We start from the raw sequence: 19,061 nt of genomic DNA, 5'->3' as shown, positions 1-19,061 counted from the left end.
GCCCCCAGGAGCAACCAGAGACTGCCAGGAGCAACCAGAGGCCCCCAGGAGCAACCAGAGGCCCCCAGGAGCAACCAAATGCCCCCAGGAGCAACCAGAGGCCACTAGGAGCAACCAGAGGCCCCCAGGAGCAACCAGAGGCCCCCAGGAGCAACCAGAGACCGCCAGGAGCAACCAGAGGCCCCCAGGAGCAACCAAATGCCCCCAGGAGCAACCAGAGGCCACTACGAGCAACCAGAGGCCCCCAGGAGCAACCAGAGACCGCCAGGAGCAACCAGAGGCCCCCAGGAGCAACCAGAGGCCCCTAGGAGCAACCAGAGGCCCCCAGGAGCAACCAGAGACCGCCAGGAGCAACCAGAGGCCCCCAGGAGCAACCAGAGACCGCCAGGAGCAACCAGAGGCCCCTAGGAGCAACTAAATGCTCCCAGGAGAAACCAGAGGCCCCCAGGAGCAACCAGAGACCGCCAGGAGAAACCAGAGGCCCCCAGGAGCAACCAGAGACCGCCAGGAGCAACCAGAGGCCCCCAGGAGCAACCAAATGCCCCCAGGAGCAACCAGAGGCCCCTAGGAGCAACCAGAGGCCCCCAGGAGCAACCAGAGACTGCCAGGAGCAACCAGAGGCCCCCAGGAGCAACCAGAGGCCCCCAGGAGCAACCAGAGGCCCCTAGGAGCAACCAGAGGCCCCCAGGAGCAACCAGAGACTGCCAGGAGCAACCAGAGGCCCCCAGGAGCAACCAAATGCCCCCAGGAGCAACCAGAGGCCACTACGAGCAACCAGAGGCCCCCAGGAGCAACCAGAGACCGCCAGGAGCAACCAGAGGCCCCCAGGAGCAACCAAATGCCCCCAGGAGCAACCAGAGGCCCCTAGGAGCAACCAGAGGCCCCCAGGAGCAACCAGAGACTGCCAGGAGCAACCAGAGGCCCCCAGGAGCAACCAGAGGCCCCCAGGAGCAACCAGAGACCGCCAGGAGCAACCAGAGGCCCCCAGGAGCAACCAAATGCCCCCAGGAGCAACCAGAGGCCACTAGGAGCAACCAGAGGCCCCCAGGAGCAACCACAGACTGCCAGGAGCAACCAGAGGCCCCCAGGAGCAACCAGAGGCCCCTAGGAGCAACCAGAGGCCCCCAGGAGCAACCAGAGACCGCCAGGAGCAACCAGAGGCCCCCAGGAGCAACCAGAGACCGCCAGGAGCAACCAGAGGCCCCCAGGAGCAACCAGAGGCCCCTAGGAGCAACTAAATGCTCCCAGGAGAAACCAGAGGCCCCCAGGAGCAACCAGAGACCGCCAGGAGCAACCAGAGGCCCCCAGGAGCAACCAAATGCCCCCAGGAGCAACCAGAGGCCCCTAGGAGCAACCAGAGGCCCCCAGGAGCATCCAGAGACTGCCAGGAGCAACCAGAGGCCCCCAGGAGCAACCAGAGGCCCCCAGGAGCAACCAGAGACCGCCAGGAGCAACCAGAGACCGCCAGGAGCAACCAGAGGCCCCCAGGAGCAACCAAATGCCCCCAGGAGCAACCAGAGGCCCCTAGGAGCAACCAGAGGCCCCCAGGAGCAACCAGAGACCGCCAGGAGCAACCAGAGGCCCCTAGGAGCAACCAGAGGCCCCCAGGAGCAACCAGAGACCGCCAGGAGCAACCAGAGGCCCCCAGGAGCAACCAGAGACCGCCAGGAGCAACCAGAGGCCCCCAGGAGCAACCAGAGGCCCCTAGGAGCAACCAGAGGCCCCTAGGAGCAACCAGAGGCCCCCAGGAGCAACCAGAGACTGCCAGGAGCAACCAGAGGCCCCCAGGAGCAACCAGAGGCCCCCAGGAGCAACCAGAGGCCCCCAGGAGTCCTTAGAAAGCTACAACCAAGCAGCCTGAAAGTGACATGATGCTGCAGGTAGAAACGTTTTAGTGTTTCAAGATGATCTGATCTAATGAACTTTTCAGATATGTTTCATTTTTTCAGGTTTGTAGAAATCAAAAGCAGAAGAAATCTTAAAGTGAAACTTTCCACTGCTCTGTGGTCCAGACTGAGGAGGTCAAACGATTTTATTCCAGTCATTAAAGAGTCAAATAGGAAATGCATTTCTATTTAGATTCTACGCTAAAGAAGGCACCAGGTTCACTTTCTATGTTCATAGATCTTTATTTCAGTTTGATTATCTATTTACAGAAAATTGAGTGAATAATTCCCAGTCAAACATTCTGACTTAAGATCAGCTCAACCTGCTGTCCAACTAAATATTCAGCTGTTCTTGTTCTGGATCCCCACTAGAGCGCGTAGTTGGACTGATAATATTGGGTCAGGCAACAGCTAGGACAGCTAGTTGTAAATTGGGGTCCTTAACATGCGCTATTTCGTGCAGTGTCATTTCTGCAGGCAAGGAAGTTTGTATGTGTGACTGAAAACGTGAGTTTCTGTTGTTTCATATGATGTTGATATGATATGTCATGTTATGATGTATTTCCTGCAGCAGTGTTTGTTGTGAGTGTTTTGTAAGTTTGCAGTATAATTAATCAGTGTTACTGATGAGAGCTAATTTAGCGAGCTGGATGTTACATATCCTGTCCACCTGTTGTTCTACACCCAATAGAATGTCTCTTTATTTATATCTTTATTTTATTTGATTTTTTCCATCACCTCCACAAAAGTGGTATCAAAACATGCGGCTCGATGCCGAGAATGGAGATATTACTTTTAGTGGGATTTGGAGTTACCATAGCGATGAAAAAAGCGAAAAAACGACGCCACAAAATACAATGTAAATCAATGGACCTTACCAAGCTCCACCCACAACCGACCCACCTGACCGCAAGTCTCACAAACAAAGCCTGGTTGTTTCTCTGTAAACATGACTGATTAGTGAATCATTTCTAGCAGATTTTCACAATAAATCAGCTACTAAATGGACAGAGGAACTAACAAGTTCATGTCATCATCTGGGAGGAGGTTACTGGTTTCTCAGTCACAAACTGGTTGCAAACCTGAGGCCAGCAGGTGTCAGTCCGTTATGGTAGATCTGAACTTTGACCTCAATATGAGAAGCTACAGACTGATAGGAGGAACCAAAGAGCTCTGTAAAGGTAAAGGCAAATCTTCTGAAGTTGGGATATAATTCATTTAATTTCACATAATTACCGCGGTAGAAGCCATTTGTTTGTTAAAATTTAATGAAATATATTTGTTCTGTTTGATGTTTGTTGTGAATGACGTAAACTCACAAACAACGAGGTAATTAGTCCAACATTTAGAAACTACAGCGGCTGTAATGAGCCACAGCAAAGGGAAACAAAGGTAAAATAACCTGAACAGGTGATCAACTCAAAACCACTCCTACCTTTTTACTCTCTCTCTCTTTGTAGTTTAAGCACACCTGTTACCATGGCAACCGCCTGCGGAGGAGAGGACGAGTGAATTTCAACGCTCTCAATGTTTTCCTCTGGGATTTCAACTCCTGGTTTTTCCTAACAGGCCTGAAACGTTTCCCTCTCCTGAAGGTCGTGAGTAACAAACTGACTGGGTTACATTTGTTTAGGACTGTATGTTGATATAATTGGACATTTCTTGTTGTGTCCTGGTTCGGGGAAAAAGGTGGCCATTAATATTTTATTTGTTCTGCCTCATGTAAAGAGGTTTATGTTCTTTAAATCTTATTGAAGGGTCTTTTAACTATAAAATTACAGTGGTGACTAAATAATAGGTTTTCTGTCACTTTAGTTTAATAAAGTTAAGCTGAATCATTTTGCCTAAAATTCTAATGTTTCTCTGGGTCATATTTGTCATAAACTGGGTCATTGGTGCCGCTCACCGATTAGGGAACCGGACTGATATCAAGCCCAAGCACCCTCCATTTTAGTTTTCTCACATAGAATGGAAAAAGGTGCTACATAAATAATGTTACTTTTACAAGGTTCTTTGACTCCGGACCAAAGCTAAAATGTTTTGAAATTATAACAACTTTGAGATGTTTTTATGGCTTTGCAGCTGAATCTGCAAATAATTTGGCATGTAGCGATGTGTGCTGAGTGTCTTCCAGCTTCGCAGAACGATCAGTGGCTTCCTCTTAAACTTTTAGCGCTTATTTTTAGGCCTCTTCATGTTCTGGCCTCGCCGTGTTTATGATGTTTTAACCGTTTGTGTAAATCAGCGCCTGCTGGAGGAACCGGGTCTAAAAATATCACCAGTCGATCTTCTCTCTGAAACTCCCCTCTGACCTCTGACCTCTGACCTGGGCCTCTTCAGATCAGGACATGTTCAACATGTTCTGACATTTTTTATTCTTTTCACTTTTTTCTATCATCATCTGTTGAGTTTTATCTTATTTCATCCAGGCTACACAAATACATTTATTATTATATTGGCAAGCTAGCTAAATTGCTAGCTGCATTTTAGCTAGCAAGTATTTAAATGTGCTAGCTAAACGTTCAGTTTGCAGCTAAACGTTCAGTTTGCAGCTAAACGTTCAGTTTGCAGCTAAACGTTCAGTTTGCAGCTAAACGTTCAGTTTGCAGCTAAACGTTCAGTTTGCAGCTAAACGTTCAGTTTGCAGCTAAACGTTCAGTTTGCAGCTAAACGTTCAGTTTGCAGCTACACGTTCAGTTTGCAGCTACACGTTCAGCCTTGAATGATGAAACCTGAACGCTGAGATTCTGCAGAGCGAGAAATAATTCCAGCTGTTTGCTGGTTGCTGGGAGCTAACCAGCAGGTGAACTGGTTCCAGGTGGAGACTCTGGTTTGAAAAGCAGAAGCTGAAACATTCCCAGCAGGATGCGGACCGATCCTCGGTCAGTGATGATAAAAACAGACAGATGACATTCCTTCCCTCTGACTCAGAGCCACCAGGAAACAATCTGCACTTTAAAAAGTTTTATCAGCTGATTTATTTGGTGTCGTATCCCAGAGGATTGAAAGTTGGTCTCACGTTGTTTATTGCTCTGAAGATGCTTTTAGTGTTTGAGCTCAGCAGCATCAGAACAATTTAATGTCTTTCAGCTGCAGCTTCATAACAGACACATTTACCAGATCAGCAATCAGAGCAATCAATTCACCAGAAACAGAAACGCCAGGAAAAACCCAGAGAGACGCTTCCGCTCTGAGCTGCTGCATCTGCAGAACCAGCAGCAGAACCATTTTTATAAGGTTGAATGTAAAATAAACAACATTCCAGAGTTCAGCTCTGCAGACAGACCATAATAGAGGCGTTTCCTTGGAGACAGAAACTAAAAAGATGAACAAGAGAAAAAAAACCCTGAGAACAATTTGAGGATGGAATGAATCTACTGGGATCTTTGACCTTTGACCTCTAGATAAGAGATGATGGTTGGATGAGTCTGCTAGCTGTTCTGTTAACGGGATGAAGCTACGCTCTGCTAGCCGCTGAGGCTCTTTGCTTTCGAAGATAACATGGAGGCAACATGTTGCCATCATGTTGGCTCTGTGTTGGCTCCAAGTTGCCATCATGTTGCCTCCATGTTGCCATCATGTTCCCTCCAAGTTGCCATCATGTTGCCTCCATGTTGCCATCATGGTGCCTCCAAGTTGTCATCATATTTTCTCCAAATTGCCATCATGTTGCCTCTATGTTGCCATCATGTTGCCTCCAAGTTGCCACCATGTTGCCTCCAAGTTGCCATCATATTTTCTCCAAATTGCCATCATGTTTTCTCCTTGTTTTCTCCAAGTTGCCACCATGTTCCCTCCATTTTCCCTCCATGTTGCCATCATGTTTTCTCCATGTTGCCATCATGTTTTCTCCTTGTTTTCTCCATGTTGCCATCATGTTGCCATCATGTTCCCTCCATGTTGCCATCATGTTCCCTCCATGTTGCCATCATGTTTTCTCCATGTTGCCTCCATGTTTTCTCCTTGTTTTCTCCATGTTGCCATCATGTTGCCACCATGTTGCCACCATGTTTTCTCCAAGTTGCCACCATGTTGCCTCCATGTTGCCTCCATGTTACCACCATGTTTTCTCCAAGTTGCCTCCATGTTACCACCATGTTTTCTCCAAGTTGCCATCATGTTGCCTCCAAGTTGTCATCACGTTTCTCCAAATGGCCATCATGTTGCCTCCAAGTTACCATCATGTTGCCTCCATGTTGCCTCCATGTTTTCTCCTTGTTTTCTCCATGTTGCCATCATGTTGCCTCCAAGTTACCATATTTTCTCCAAATTGCCATCATGTTGCCTCCATGTTGCCATCATGTTGCCTCCAAGTTGCCATCATGTTGCCTCCAAGTTACCATCATGTTCCCTCCATGTTGCCATCATGTTTTCTCCATGTTGCCTCCATGTTTTCTCCATGTTGCCATCATGTTGACACCATGTTTTCTCCAAGTTGCCACCATGTTGCCACCATGTTGCCTCCATGTTACCACCATGTTTTCTCCAAGTTGCCTCCATGTTGCCACCATGTTGCCTCCATGTTACCACCATGTTTTCTCCAAGTTGCCACCATGTTGCCTCCATGTTACCACCATGTTTTCTCCAAGTTGCCACCATGTTGCCTCCATGTTACCACCATGTTTTCTCCAAGTTGCCTCCATGTTGCCACCATGTTGCCTCCATGTTACCACCATGTTTTCTCCATGTTGCCATCATGTTGCCACCATGTTTTCTCCAAGTTGCCACCATGTTGCCACCATGTTGCCTCCATGTTACCACCATGTTTTCTCCAAGTTGCCATCATGTTGCCTCCAAGTTACCATCATGTTGCCTCTATGTTGCCATCATGTTCCCTCCAAGTTGCCATCATATTTTCTCCAAGTTGCCACCATGTTGCCTCCATGTTGCCATCATATTTTCTCCAAATTGCCATCATGTTGCCTCCAAGTTACCATCATGTTCCCTCCATGTTGCCATCATGTTCCCTCCATGTTGCCATCATGTTTTCTCCATGTTGCCTCCATGTTTTCTCCATGTTGCCACCATGTTTTCTCCAAGTTGCCACCAAGTTGCCTCCATGTTACCACCATGTTTTCTCCAAGTTGCCACCATGTTGCCTCCAAGTTACCATCATATTTTCTCCAAATTGCCATCATGTTGCCTCCAAGTTGCCATCATGTTGTCTCCAAGTTGCCATCATGTTTTCTCCAAGTTGCCATCATGTTGCCTCCATGTTGCCATCATGTTTTCTCCATGTTGTCTCCAAGTTGCCATCATGTTGGCTGTGTTGCTTCCAAGTTGCCTCCATGTTGCCACCATGTTTTCTCCATGTTGCCTCTATGTTGCCATCATGTTCCCTCCAAGTTGCCATCATGTTGCCTCCAAGTTACCATCATGTTCCCTCCATGTTGCATCCATGTTGCCACCATGTTTTCTCCAAGTTGCCATCATGTTCCCTCCATGTTGCCTCCATGTTTTCTCCATGTTGCCATCATGTTGCCTCCATGTTGCCACCATGTTTTCTCCAAGTTGCCATCATGTTGCCACCATGTTTTCTCCAAGTTGCCATCATGTTGCCATCATGTTGCCTCCAAGTTGTCATCATGTTTCTGCAAATTGCCATCATGTTGCCTCTATGTTGCCATCATGTTGCCTCCAAGTTGCCACCATGTTGCCTCCAAGTTACCATCATATTTTCTCCAAATTGCCATCATGTTGCCTCCAAGTTGCCATCATGTTGCCTCCAAGTTGCCATCATGTTGTCTCCAAGTTGCCACCATGTTGCCTCCATGTTACCACCATGTTTTCTCCAAGTTGCCTCCATGTTACCACCATGTTTTCTCCAAGTTGCCATCATGTTGCCTCCAAGTTACCATCATGTTGCCTCCAAGTTGTCATCATGTTTCTGCATATTGCCATCATGTTGCCTCTATGTTGCCATCATGTTGCCTCCAAGTTGCCACCATGTTGCCTCCAAGTTACCATCATATTTTCTCCAAATTGCCATCATGTTGCCTCCAAGTTGCCATCATGTTTTCTCCAAATTGCCATCATGTTGCCTCCATGTTGCCATCATGTTTTCTCCATGTTGTCTCCAAGTTGCCATCATGTTGGCTGTGTTGCTTCCAAGTTGCCTCCATGTTGCCACCATGTTTTCTCCATGTTGCCTCTATGTTGCCATCATGTTCCCTCCAAGTTGCCATCATGTTGCCTCCAAGTTGGCATCATGTTGCCTCCAAGTTACCATCATGTTTTCTCCAAGTTGCCATCATGTTCCCTCCATGTTGCCTCCATGTTGCCTCCATGTTTTCTCCATGTTGCCTCTATGTTGCCATCATGTTGGCTGTGTTGCTTCCAAGTTGCCTCCATGTTGCCACCATGTTTTCTCCATGTTGCCTCTATGTTGCCATCATGTTCCCTCCAAGTTGCCATCATGTTGCCTCCAAGTTACCATCATGTTGCCTCCAAGTTGACATCATGTTGCCTCCAAGTTACCATCATGTTCCCTCCATGTTGCCACCATGTTTTCTCCATGTTGCCATCATGTTGCCTCCATGTTGCCACCATGTTTTCTCCAAGTTGCCTCCAAGTTACCATCATGTTCCCTCCATGTTACCACCATGTTTTCTCCAAGTTGCCATCATGTTGCCTCCAAGTTGTCATCATGTTTCTCCATGTTGCCTCCATGTTGCCTCCAAGTTGTCATCATGTTCTCCAAGTTGCCATCATGTTGCCATCATGTTGCCTCCAAGTTGCCATCATGTTGTCTCCAAGTTGCCATCATGTTGTCTCCAAGTTGCCATCATGTTGTCTCCAAGTTGCCATCATGTTGTCTCCAAGTTACCACCATGTTGCCTCCATGTTGGAGGGGACGGTGGTTTGCTTTGGCCTCCATGACGATGACATCACAGCGAGCCGCTCTCTGAACTCTGGAAACTTGGACCAAAATGTTGAACATTTTGCCAACAGCTTCCTGTTCTGCTGGCGGCTGCAGCTGAAATACTTTCAGTCTCATGAGAGACTGGAGATCAGGATCCAAAGGTAAATACGACGGAGTTTAATAAGCTGTGAACCTGGACGGATAAAAGCTCTTCGGCTGGCCCAGAAAGGCGGTGGAAGGAAAAACTGCCTGGTTGTGGATCAACTGGACAACGGTTTGTTTCCTGCTGTGAGGAACGTTTGGCTCATCATGACCAACACAAAGCGGCTGGTAAATGTGAAACATCTGCAGCTTCTTTATTTATTTATCACGCTGGGATTTTCCTGTTCTCTTCATTCTGTCTTTAATCTCAAAACAGCTTTTCATTCTCAAGCCAAAAAGTCATGAGAATAAAATCATGTTACCACAAAAAGTCAGCATAAGATTTGATTCCCTCATTCTACCGTTTTATTCTCATATTCTGGTTTTATTCTGCAGTAGAAAAGTCCTGAAAATAAAGTTGATGTGTTTAGCAGAGTGAACATAACCTGAAGAATCTAGAGTTCATCTCTGATGCTAATGCTAGCTTAGCTTAGCCAGCATTTTGGAGGGAAACCACTGTTAGCTTGTAGCATGTGGATTCGTCTTGGTTTTAAATGTTGAGCTAATTTAAATCTTTTATCTGAGCTGCTGAGTTAAAGTAAAACAAAGTGAATTTTAAGAAGAGGGACAGTAAACCTCAGCTAATGCTAATGCTAACCTAACGTCCTGTAACTCTTGGTCCTTATAGCGTTAGCCATTTTGAGAATCTGATTTTATAAAGTTAAAATTTTATCCACAAATAACTGTAGAACAAATGAACTCATCTTACAGATCCAGATTTTGTTTCCTCATGATGATTAATTTGAATCATTTGAAGTTATTTTTAGGTAAAAGCTGAATTGTTTCCCATTTAAATGAATAAACATGCAGACTGAAGGTTTGCCGTCTCCATGGCGACCAGATCTCACACAGAGACAAATAACTTCATGTTCAGTTTCACCACCAGCTACTTTCAGTTTTAATATTCAGCACAATTACAGAATTAGCTGCTTTAGATGTGGGAGGCTCTGAATTTGGTCTGTGTGACTTTAACTAGGCCGTGGCAGCGAAGCCAAACCAAAAGGCAGAAAATCAGAGAAGAAATTCTCTAATTATGCTGGAAACTGAAAACTTTCCCCTCATGTTGGATTTAGGTCGGGTTGTTTCACTCGTTTGTTCGGCCTGAAGTTCAGCTGCTCGCCGTCCAGAACATCAGACCCGCAGGTCGCGACCTCAGATTCCTCCAGACCGCTGCGGAAAACGGCTCCGCTCTGGATCCGGACCTCATGAGACCCACTTTAATTCAGAAGTAATAATTCAGTAATAATCACAGCTTCTTCCAAACGTTGTCAGGAAGATTTAAAGGTTTTCCTTTGACTTCTGAATGTTGGACAGTAAACAGTTGAACAGAAAAGTCAGACGCTCGTGTTTATTACAAAGTCTACTTCATTTTATTTCCCCCAGACAGACTGACGGACAAACCTCATGAAAACCAAAACAAAACCAAAAACCAGAGTGACGTTACATTCTGTTTAAGTAGCAGGAAACGGATCTGGAAGTGACTTTAACTGGACATCAGAGCGGTGGGTTTCTGGGTGACGAGCATGTAAAGAGCCGCGCGGCGCTACAGTGGAGAAAGTCACCGAGGTTCAAGTCCTGCTGTTGGATTCATTACAGATCCATCATAGAAACATTAAAAGCTGTTTTACTTCATGGTTCGAGACAAACTGCTGCATTTAATCAACTCGTTTAGCACCAATAGATTAAAGTTTTCACGCAGCGAACTGTCTTCCTTACATCTTGTCGTCAAACAGACTACTTCAGGAAGTCGGGGGTCAAAGTTCATGTGTGTTGAGTCCAGTGCTGCCACCATTGCTTCAGCAAGGCGTCCTTACAGTGCGGCCCTTCGCTTCTGCAGACGAGGTTGAGGCGCCACTCCTATGTTCTCACTGCGGCCAGGAGCCCCGGGTTCCCTGCTGGGAGGAAACCAGTCAGGTTAACTGGAAACACAGCGAGCTGCAGCAACCTGCTGCAGCAGCTTCCTATTTATGTTTAACATTTTGCTAAACAGATTCTTCTGTTGAAGTTGTATCTCCTGACGTTTTAGTTGAAAACAGCTTTTTAAAAACTCATTTATGTAAAACTTTGTCAACATGCAGCAGAAACGACGGCAGGTGTGTAAATGTTTCTGTGTTTTGTTCGACTTTACTAACCTTTAAACGTGTGGATTTGTCAGACATCATCTAAATAAACATGGTACACATTTCAGAAAGCCACGTGTTTTAAACATGAGAACCAACAGGGGGCAGTGTAGAGCAGAGCTAAAACCTGTCAGCCAATCAAAGGCAACAGAATATAAAGTTATTAGAACTAATGATGCTGATCGGGAATCGTCTCAACGCCACGATGTGGAAATATCGGCTTATTGCTTGTCGCAGACACGAACTCATAAATACGGAGTTTATTCACATCTATGATGATATGATGGCGGCGCCCTGTATGGCTGCGGCTGCATGGGCTCTCGACAGCTTGCGAGTATTTGAGCAAAATACGCCGCCTAAAACGCTACAAACTTTGCATCCACTCAGTAAGTTAGCATATGATTGCCAGCGTCTGCTGGAATTACGATCATCAAGTAAATACGAACTACTCTGGAGTGTTTACGTGATCTCGGAGTGCTACGGAAGCAAGACCCAGCGGCCCACAGCGCAGCGGACTCGCCTAGCAGCACTAGCCGGAGAGGAGAAAGCGAAGGCGGTGCGACCGGCAGCGGAAGCGCGGCTGTCGAAGTGGACTAACAGCTAAGCTAAACGCTAACCCCCACAGATCACCGCTTCCGTCCATCTTCCTCTCCAACGTCCGCTCTCTGGACAACAAAATAGACCATGTGCAACTAGAACTGTCTTCAAAGAGGGAGTTGAGGAACTGCTGCGCTCTCATTCTGACGGAGACATGGTTCAACTCGTCCATACCGGACAACGTTGTTAGCCTGGAGGGGCTCGCTACATTCTGCGCAGACAGGAGCAGCGCTCTCAGCGGTAAAACCCGAGGAGGGGGGCTGTGTATTTACATCAACAACAACTGGTGTAAAAATGACATGACTGTCGCCAGTTACTGCTCCCCGGACATCGAGCTTCTGACTGTTAACTGCAGACCATTCTACCTGCCCAGGGAGTTTACTGTGGTTAGCATGTCAAGAAAATCCGAGCTCATCCCACTTCCCCATGCTGGAGATTTTAGTTTAACAGTAATAATAAATAAAGTTATCTTTAAAATGAATCACTCAAGTGATATCTAGGCCCAACAGTAGACTTAAGTGTCAATAAAATAAATCTGGTTGTGTGTGTTGTTTTTGTCTCATGCAAACTTTGCTTTAATTTTACTTTTTTCTATCTAATCATAAGAAATCATAGTCAGTCAGAGAGAGTCATTAAACAGGAAAAGCAGGTTTCCTGGAAAAAGAGGAAGTAAGTTCCAGCCTGCAGATTTATAAAAAATAGCTGAGACTATTTCTTATTTTAAATCATGAAAGTTTTAAAGAATGAAATCTAAACATTTTGGTAATTTGATAAGATTCAAAGTAAAATACTTATATTAATATTGGTTTACTTGTAATAATATTTACAGTTACATTTGTGGGAACAGTTACAAGAAAAACAAGTAACTGTAACTTTAGTATTAAATAATTAGAATCATGGATTATTCTTAGTTTCATTTTAGAAAACATCTGTAATAACTCACATTAGGATTATAATAAGTATAATTAATAAGTTATGGTTATAAAATCATAAATGAATGCTAAATCAGAGAAGCTAAAGAAAATAAATGTGATATAAATGTGATTTTGACATTGAACTTGAAATGATGTAAAAGGTGTAACTGCAATTAAACATCACTGATATGTTGGAGGTAGAGAGTAGGTGAAAGGTGAAAGGCAAGGAACTAACAGGAGAGCAGAGATGATCAACGCCTTATTTAGAGAGTAGGTGAAAGGTTGTGCAGGCAATGGACATAGGAGGTTGAGCAACTCTGAGACATTAGCACAGACATCAGGAAATGTCTGTAAGACAGTGATGGATATGAGATCATCTGTCTAAGCAGTCAGAAACCCTATAAAAGGTGAGTGCAAAAGAGGAACCGTTCGTTGGATCCTCCGGGCAGCTTCGAGCCAAGATCGAGATGGACAAAGAACTCTGCAGCTGAAGAAGAGCCGGGGCCACGGAGCCGAAGACTGTCCGGCCATGGGGACCAACCCGTCAGCCCCACAACCTGTGGCTTCGAATCGCACTTCTCTCATCGGCTGGGTTCAGACCCCAAAGACAAAGATGAAGACAAAGGCAAAGACAAAGAAGAAGAACTGGTGCCTTCCTTCCTGCCAGCACCAAGTCCTGTGTGACCTCACCATCCATGCGGAGAGGAGGCTCATCAGACCTACAGAGATCCCTGCCTTCATCGATCGGCGTCTTCCTCCTGCTGCAACACCTTCTTCATCATCAGACCTGCGGAGATCCTGGCCTTCATCGATCGGCGTCTTCCTCCTGCTGCAACACCTTCTTCATCATCAGACCTGCGGAGATCCTGGCCTTCATCGATCGGCGTCTTCCTCCTGCTGCAACACCTTCTTCATCATCAGGCCAGGTCTGGGGTTCGAAACACCAAACTCCGTCCGTCTCTCTCAAAGGTTCCCTTTTTTTTTAGTTCTCAGTCAGCAGTAGGGAAAGACAGACTAGATGATTGATTTTACTTATTTGATTATTTCTGCTACTGAATTAAGCTGTACTGACCCTTGCAAAAATGCCTTACTAATAAAATATTTAGCATAAAGAAAATCTAAAAGATGTTGTGGACATTCAGTTAATGAGTCACCTTAAAGTTCTTTGATGGTTGTAAAATAGCTATGATGTTTGATTCTGGAGAGGAAGAAGTGGAAAATGTTTTATAGGTTGCTGGTAGCCCATATTTAAAACAACATCCTTGGGACTCGCCCGAGTCACTAAAACCTACCTGGTTCAATAACAAATGCAAGTTGTAAAATAGAGAAGGAGCGACCGTTAACAGGTGTGCTCTGTGAAACTAGTTGGCTGTAGGCTGCTCAGTCTGGCTAATTCACAGAGGGAAGAAGGGTGAGACACCTGGATGTAGGCCGTTAAAAATCAGGTGAATCGTTTCTCGAAACCAGCTTAAACAGAGTTTACTTCAGTTCTGGACAGGGTAAATCCCGGCAGATTTAGGAAACTCAATTAACCCGTTAGATGGAGAGCTGGTAGCACATCTCCCCTCTCAGAAGAGGAAGTAGAGAGTGAGAGAGTAGAGACAGAAAGGAGGGGGGGGGTGTTGCGCAACAACAAGCATCACTGCCGTATATGTGCCCCCCAGTGCTAACACTGAGTGTTCTCTACCGGACCATCAGTGAGTTGCAATCCTCACACACAGAGGGCGTTTTCATCATTGCTGGGGATTTTAACCAGGCCAACATGAAGACTGTTCTCCCTCACTTCAACCAGTATGTGGATTTTCCAACCAGGGGAGGAAATACTCTAGACTTGGCCTACACCAACATCAAAGAAGCATTCAGAGCAGCCCCCCGCCCCCACCTTGGCTCTTCAGACCACCTATCTGTTATGCTAATTCCTGCATACAAGCCCCTGCTGATCAGAACAAAACCTACAGTGAGGCAGGTGAGAGTGTGGGCAGAGGGGGCCATGGAGGCACTTCAGGACTGTTTTGAGTGCTCTGACTGGGAGATGTTCAAGGCAGCAGCCACTTACAACGACCAGATCAACATCGATGAGTACGCCATGACTGTGTCAGCCTACATCAACAAGTGCACAGAGGACGTCAGCATCACTACGAACATTATCACCCGGGCCAACCAAAAACCCTGGATGACTAAGGAGGTACGGGAAATGCTAAAAGCACGAAACTCAGCCTTCAAGTCTGGCGACAAGGAGGCACTGAGGACAGCGAGAGCCAACTTGAACCGTGCTATCAGGTTAGCAAAGTGAACCCACAGTCAGAGAATACAGGAGTTCTTCCACGACACCAGCAACACCAGGAGTATGTGGCAAGGCATAAAGGCGATCACAGATTACAATCCATCCTCCCCCCCAGTGGGTGAAGTTGATGCTGACTTTCTCAATGGACTCAATAACTTCTTTGGGAGGTTCGAGGCACTGAACAGTACTCCGGCAAAGAAAACTGTTCCCCACCAGGAAGAGGAGGCACTCTGCCTGGACACAGCCGATGTGTTGAAGACTCTGAAAAGAGTCAACCCACGGAAGGCCCCAGGCCCCGACAACATACCTGGACGGGTGTTCAGGGAATGCGCAGGTCAGCTGGCTGGTGTCCTAACAGACATTTTTAACACCTCACTGGACCAAGCCACAGTGCCAGCCTGTCTCAAAACTGCCTCCATCATTCCGGTGCCAAAGAAACCTCAAGTCACCTCTTTCAACGATTACCGGCCTGTGGCACTGACTCCCATCATGATGAAGTGCTTTGAAAGGCTGATAAAAGAACACATTGTCTCCAGACTCCCCCCCACATTCGACCCGTTCCAGTTTGCCTACCGCCGAAACCGCTCCACTGAGGACTCTATCTCCTCCGCCCTACACCTGAGCCTGGCTCACCTGGAGGAGAAGAACACTCATGTGCGGATGTTGTTCCTGGACTTCAGCTCAGCGTTCAACACAATCATCCCACAGCATCTGGCAGGAAAACTGGGACACCTGGGCTTCAGCACCCCCCTGCGCAACTGGCTGCTAGACTTCCTCACCGACAGACCTCAGTCAGTCCGGATCGGACAACACACCTCCGATGTCATCACCCTCAGCACAGGCTCCCCTCAGGGCTGCGTCCTGAGCCCTCTGCTGTTCACTCTGATGACACACGACTGCGTCCCCAGGTTCGCCACCAACCACATGGTGAAGTTCGCGAACGACACAACGGTGGTGGGCCTCATCAGAGACGACAACGACCTGGACTACAGAGAGGAGGTGGAGCAGCTGGTGGACTGGTGCAGAGACAACAGCCTGATCCTGAACGTTGACAAGACGAAGGAGATGATCGTCGACTTCAGGAAGAACCGGCCCAGCCACGCTCCACTGCTCATCAACAGCTCGGCTGTGGAGGTGGTCAGCAGCACCAAATTCCTGGGGGTGCACATCACTAACGACCTCACCTGGACTGTGAACACCACGTCTCTGGTCAAGAGGGCACAGAAACGCTTGTATTTCCTGCGGAGGATGAGAAGAGCACACCTGTCCCCGCCCATCCTCAAGACGTTCTACAGAAGCACCATAGAGAGCATTCTGACCAGCTGCCTCTCTGTGTGGTGTGGAGGCTGCAGCGCCTCCTACTGGAAGAACGTGAGGAGAGTGGTGCGGACAGCAGAGAGGATCATCGGGGCCCCCCTTCCCTCCATTCAGGACATTTCATCCCAGCGTTGCGTGTCCCGAGGCCGAAACATCGTCAGTGACCCCTCACACCCCCACCATGGACTGTTCTCCCTGCTGCCCTCTGGAAAGAGGTTCTGCAGCATCCGGTGCAGGTCCACCTGGTTCTGAAACAGCTTTTTCCCACTTGCCATCAGACTGCTGAACTCTTAACTGGACTGCACTTAAAATCTGGTCTCCACTTCATACCTTACACATGTACAGAGCTAAATAACTTCTATTTTACTGTCAGTCCTGCACTTTATATTTTATATTTAGATTTATATTCATATTTTATACTGTATTTTATTTTATTCTGGAGTAACCTCACAACATTGGAACCTCAAAACATTGTCCTGAGCCGTATGCAACGAAATTTCATTCTGTATTCACCCTGTGCATGAAAATGACAATAAAGTCAGTCTAAGTCTATCTCTAGTTTGGTTGCAGTTTTCATAAATATTTTTTGTGATATTAAACAGTTTCATGTGGATGAACGGTCGAAATAAATAAAAATATGTTTGTTTTCCCAGATATCCGGCTACAGTTTGGTGAGGCCTCCATTAATGGCTAATTATTAGTTTGAGCAATATTAATAGAAGCTAATGTTTTATTTGCAACACAGATCTTTTTAAAGGGCCATTAACTAAATTCAGGTTTCTATGCATTAATGACGGAGAGTGAATGAGGCTTCATTCAGAGGATTTGACTACACCGAGCGACACGTACCTGCGGCTCCACACGCCTTCATGCACTGCTCATACGTGTCAAAGCGGTTCTGGTTCCCGTCGCAGCCGCCATACCAGAAGCGGCTGCAGCTGCTGCTGGCGGCATCAAAATGCCACTTCAGAACAAACTTTGCACATTTTCCTTCTTCTTTGGGAAGCTGGCAAATGTCCACAGACGTAATGGCAGCTGGAAGAGAAGAATAAATGAGTAAAAACGAAGCAGCTCCACAGCCAGCGCAACACGCTCAGCTGCTTTCATCTCCACCGATTGGAGATGAATCGTTTTAACTTCTGATGTCTGATCATAAGAACAGAAACATTTTACAAACAATCTGGCTGATGAAGCTGTAATTCAGTGTCGCTCCTGAGAAGATCAGGTCTGAAACAAACCACGGTTTCATCTGGACTTTGGTTTTTTACTCTTTTTGGATGAATTACTTTAACAATAAACCCGATAATGAAAGTTCTCACCAGGAGCCGGAAGAATCTCCAGCTGTTCGCCTCGCTGCTCCTCTGGCTCAGGCTGCGGCGCTGCAGAGGCAGAAACAGAGGAAAACATTAGCAGGGCAGGAATCCGGTGCATTTTGGCTCCCAGGTTACTTAAAAATATACCACAAAAAATTGTGTTTCTGAACACTGCATCTATTGAAGGACTCTCTGAACCTCCAAGAAAATATGTTTCCCCACCTTATGCATGAAATCCAAACATTAATACTAATTTTTAAATTTTTTTTTTACCCCTCCAGGGTCTTTTGTGGCTCTAGTGTCCCTTATATGAGGCTGACAGGAAATGGGGAAGACATGCGGCAAATATCGTCGGGTCCGGGAGTCGAACCCGCGACGGCCGCGTTGAGGACTGAAGGCCTCCAAATACGGGTCGCGCTAACCGCTACGCCACCACGGCACGCCCCCATTAATACTAATTTCTTTGTTTTTTTTGGTTGCTTTAAGTTCAACCCTGTTATGGGGAAATTTGATTCCTCTATGACTGAAACTCTATAACATAATTAAACTAATTCTTCCAGTTCCTTTGATTTGACCTGTTTAAATAACTCATTGTAAATCTATTTTATTTTATTGTGAATCATAATAATTAGACTGATAAGTAGAATATGGCAACTTGATGTAAAAGTGCTTTTTATAAATAATTCATGTATATTTCTTACATTTATGTAGCCTAAAGTATACCTAAAAAGGTTTATATTAGTAGAAATAACTTGCAGTTACTGGCTATTTTTATTTGTTTTCTATTCAGTGAAAACTTAACGTTGGTCAGTTGGGTCATGATCATTTGGCTTCAACAACCCATAACATTTTTCAAAACATAATTTTTAAGATATACTTGCATAATGATATATATATATAAATGGATATTTCCATTTATTGATTTTCTCATAAAATGGTTTGCATTGTATGAAAATCTTTGCGATAAACCTGAGACACAAAATGCACCGAATTCAGAGAATGACCCAGAAATGTGGGAACTTCCTCCTCAGGTTGGTTCCTCGTTAAAATCAGGACCAGCTGCAGTTTCTTCCTGCAGCTTTTTGTGAAACAAGTTCACAGCAGAACTTTTCCTTTTGTCAGTGTGAAAACCTCTGAACCGATCTGAGCCGATGGACGCTGCAGTGGGCGGAGCTATGAGGAGCCAGAAAAACTTTGTTGTTGTTCCTCATATTTTGCATAAAAACTTTTTTGTTTGTTTTTCTGCAGAGTATATTCAGCCTTTAGCCTTTTCTGGTTAATTTTCATTAGCGTATGGTTAGCTTGCTCAGGCTACTCCTAGTTTCAAATTGTTTTACTTTTTATGATTTATAGATTTTTTTTCTCATTTGCATTTTAAAATAAGTTCAGATATTCTGAAAACACGCTAAAATCAATAACGCTATGCAAATGTGTTCATATTAATAACCTCTAGTTAACTAAAGCTAATTTTAATGTCAGCATTTTGACTCAGCAACTAACAGATCAACATATTGAGTGACTGATGTTATTCATTGAGTTTTATAAACACTGTACAGGTAAATTGTTA

General features: G+C 45.8%; 2 protein-coding genes across 6 annotated transcripts in view; one reads left to right on the top strand and one right to left on the bottom strand.

Annotated features, from left to right (window-relative positions):
* Window positions 1-1,774: 1,774 nt before the first annotated feature.
* On the top strand, window positions 1,775-10,224 carry LOC111609315. The gene is made up of 2 exons (XM_023337019.1): window positions 1,775-1,880; window positions 3,347-10,224. Exon 2 carries the CDS (start codon window positions 6,352-6,354, stop codon window positions 8,911-8,913), a length of 2,562 nt encoding a protein of 853 aa, XP_023192787.1. The 5' UTR covers window positions 1,775-1,880; window positions 3,347-6,351; the 3' UTR covers window positions 8,914-10,224.
* Window positions 10,225-10,296: 72 nt separating this feature from the next.
* Window positions 10,297-19,061, bottom strand: part of col6a3 (collagen type VI alpha 3 chain) — a 59,750-nt gene continuing 50,985 nt past the window's right edge. For 4 of the 5 annotated variants that reach the window (XM_023337014.1, XM_023337017.1, XM_023337016.1 and 1 more), the window contains 3 exons: window positions 17,501-17,560; window positions 17,031-17,216; window positions 10,297-10,844 (listed from right to left, as the gene is read on the bottom strand). In XM_023337014.1, the coding sequence (XP_023192782.1) occupies window positions 10,807-10,844; window positions 17,031-17,216; window positions 17,501-17,560 (284 nt within the window). In that variant the 3' untranslated portion in view covers window positions 10,297-10,806. The remainder of the gene's footprint in view (window positions 10,845-17,030; window positions 17,217-17,500; window positions 17,561-19,061) is intronic. The other variant, XM_023337015.1, reaches the window with a different exon arrangement.

Source organism: Xiphophorus maculatus, chromosome 7 (genome assembly GCF_002775205.1).
Source record: "Xiphophorus maculatus strain JP 163 A chromosome 7, X_maculatus-5.0-male, whole genome shotgun sequence".
NCBI classification, from domain to species: Eukaryota; Metazoa; Chordata; class Actinopteri; order Cyprinodontiformes; family Poeciliidae; genus Xiphophorus; species Xiphophorus maculatus.
The sequence above is the reverse complement of the archived record's forward strand: the minus strand, read 5'-3'. Positions and strand labels throughout refer to the sequence as shown.

Coding starts and splice junctions, on each gene's coding strand:
- LOC111609315 (XM_023337019.1), top strand. CDS start 6,352: ATGTTACCACCATGTTTTCTCCAAGTTGCCTCCATGTTGCCACCATGT.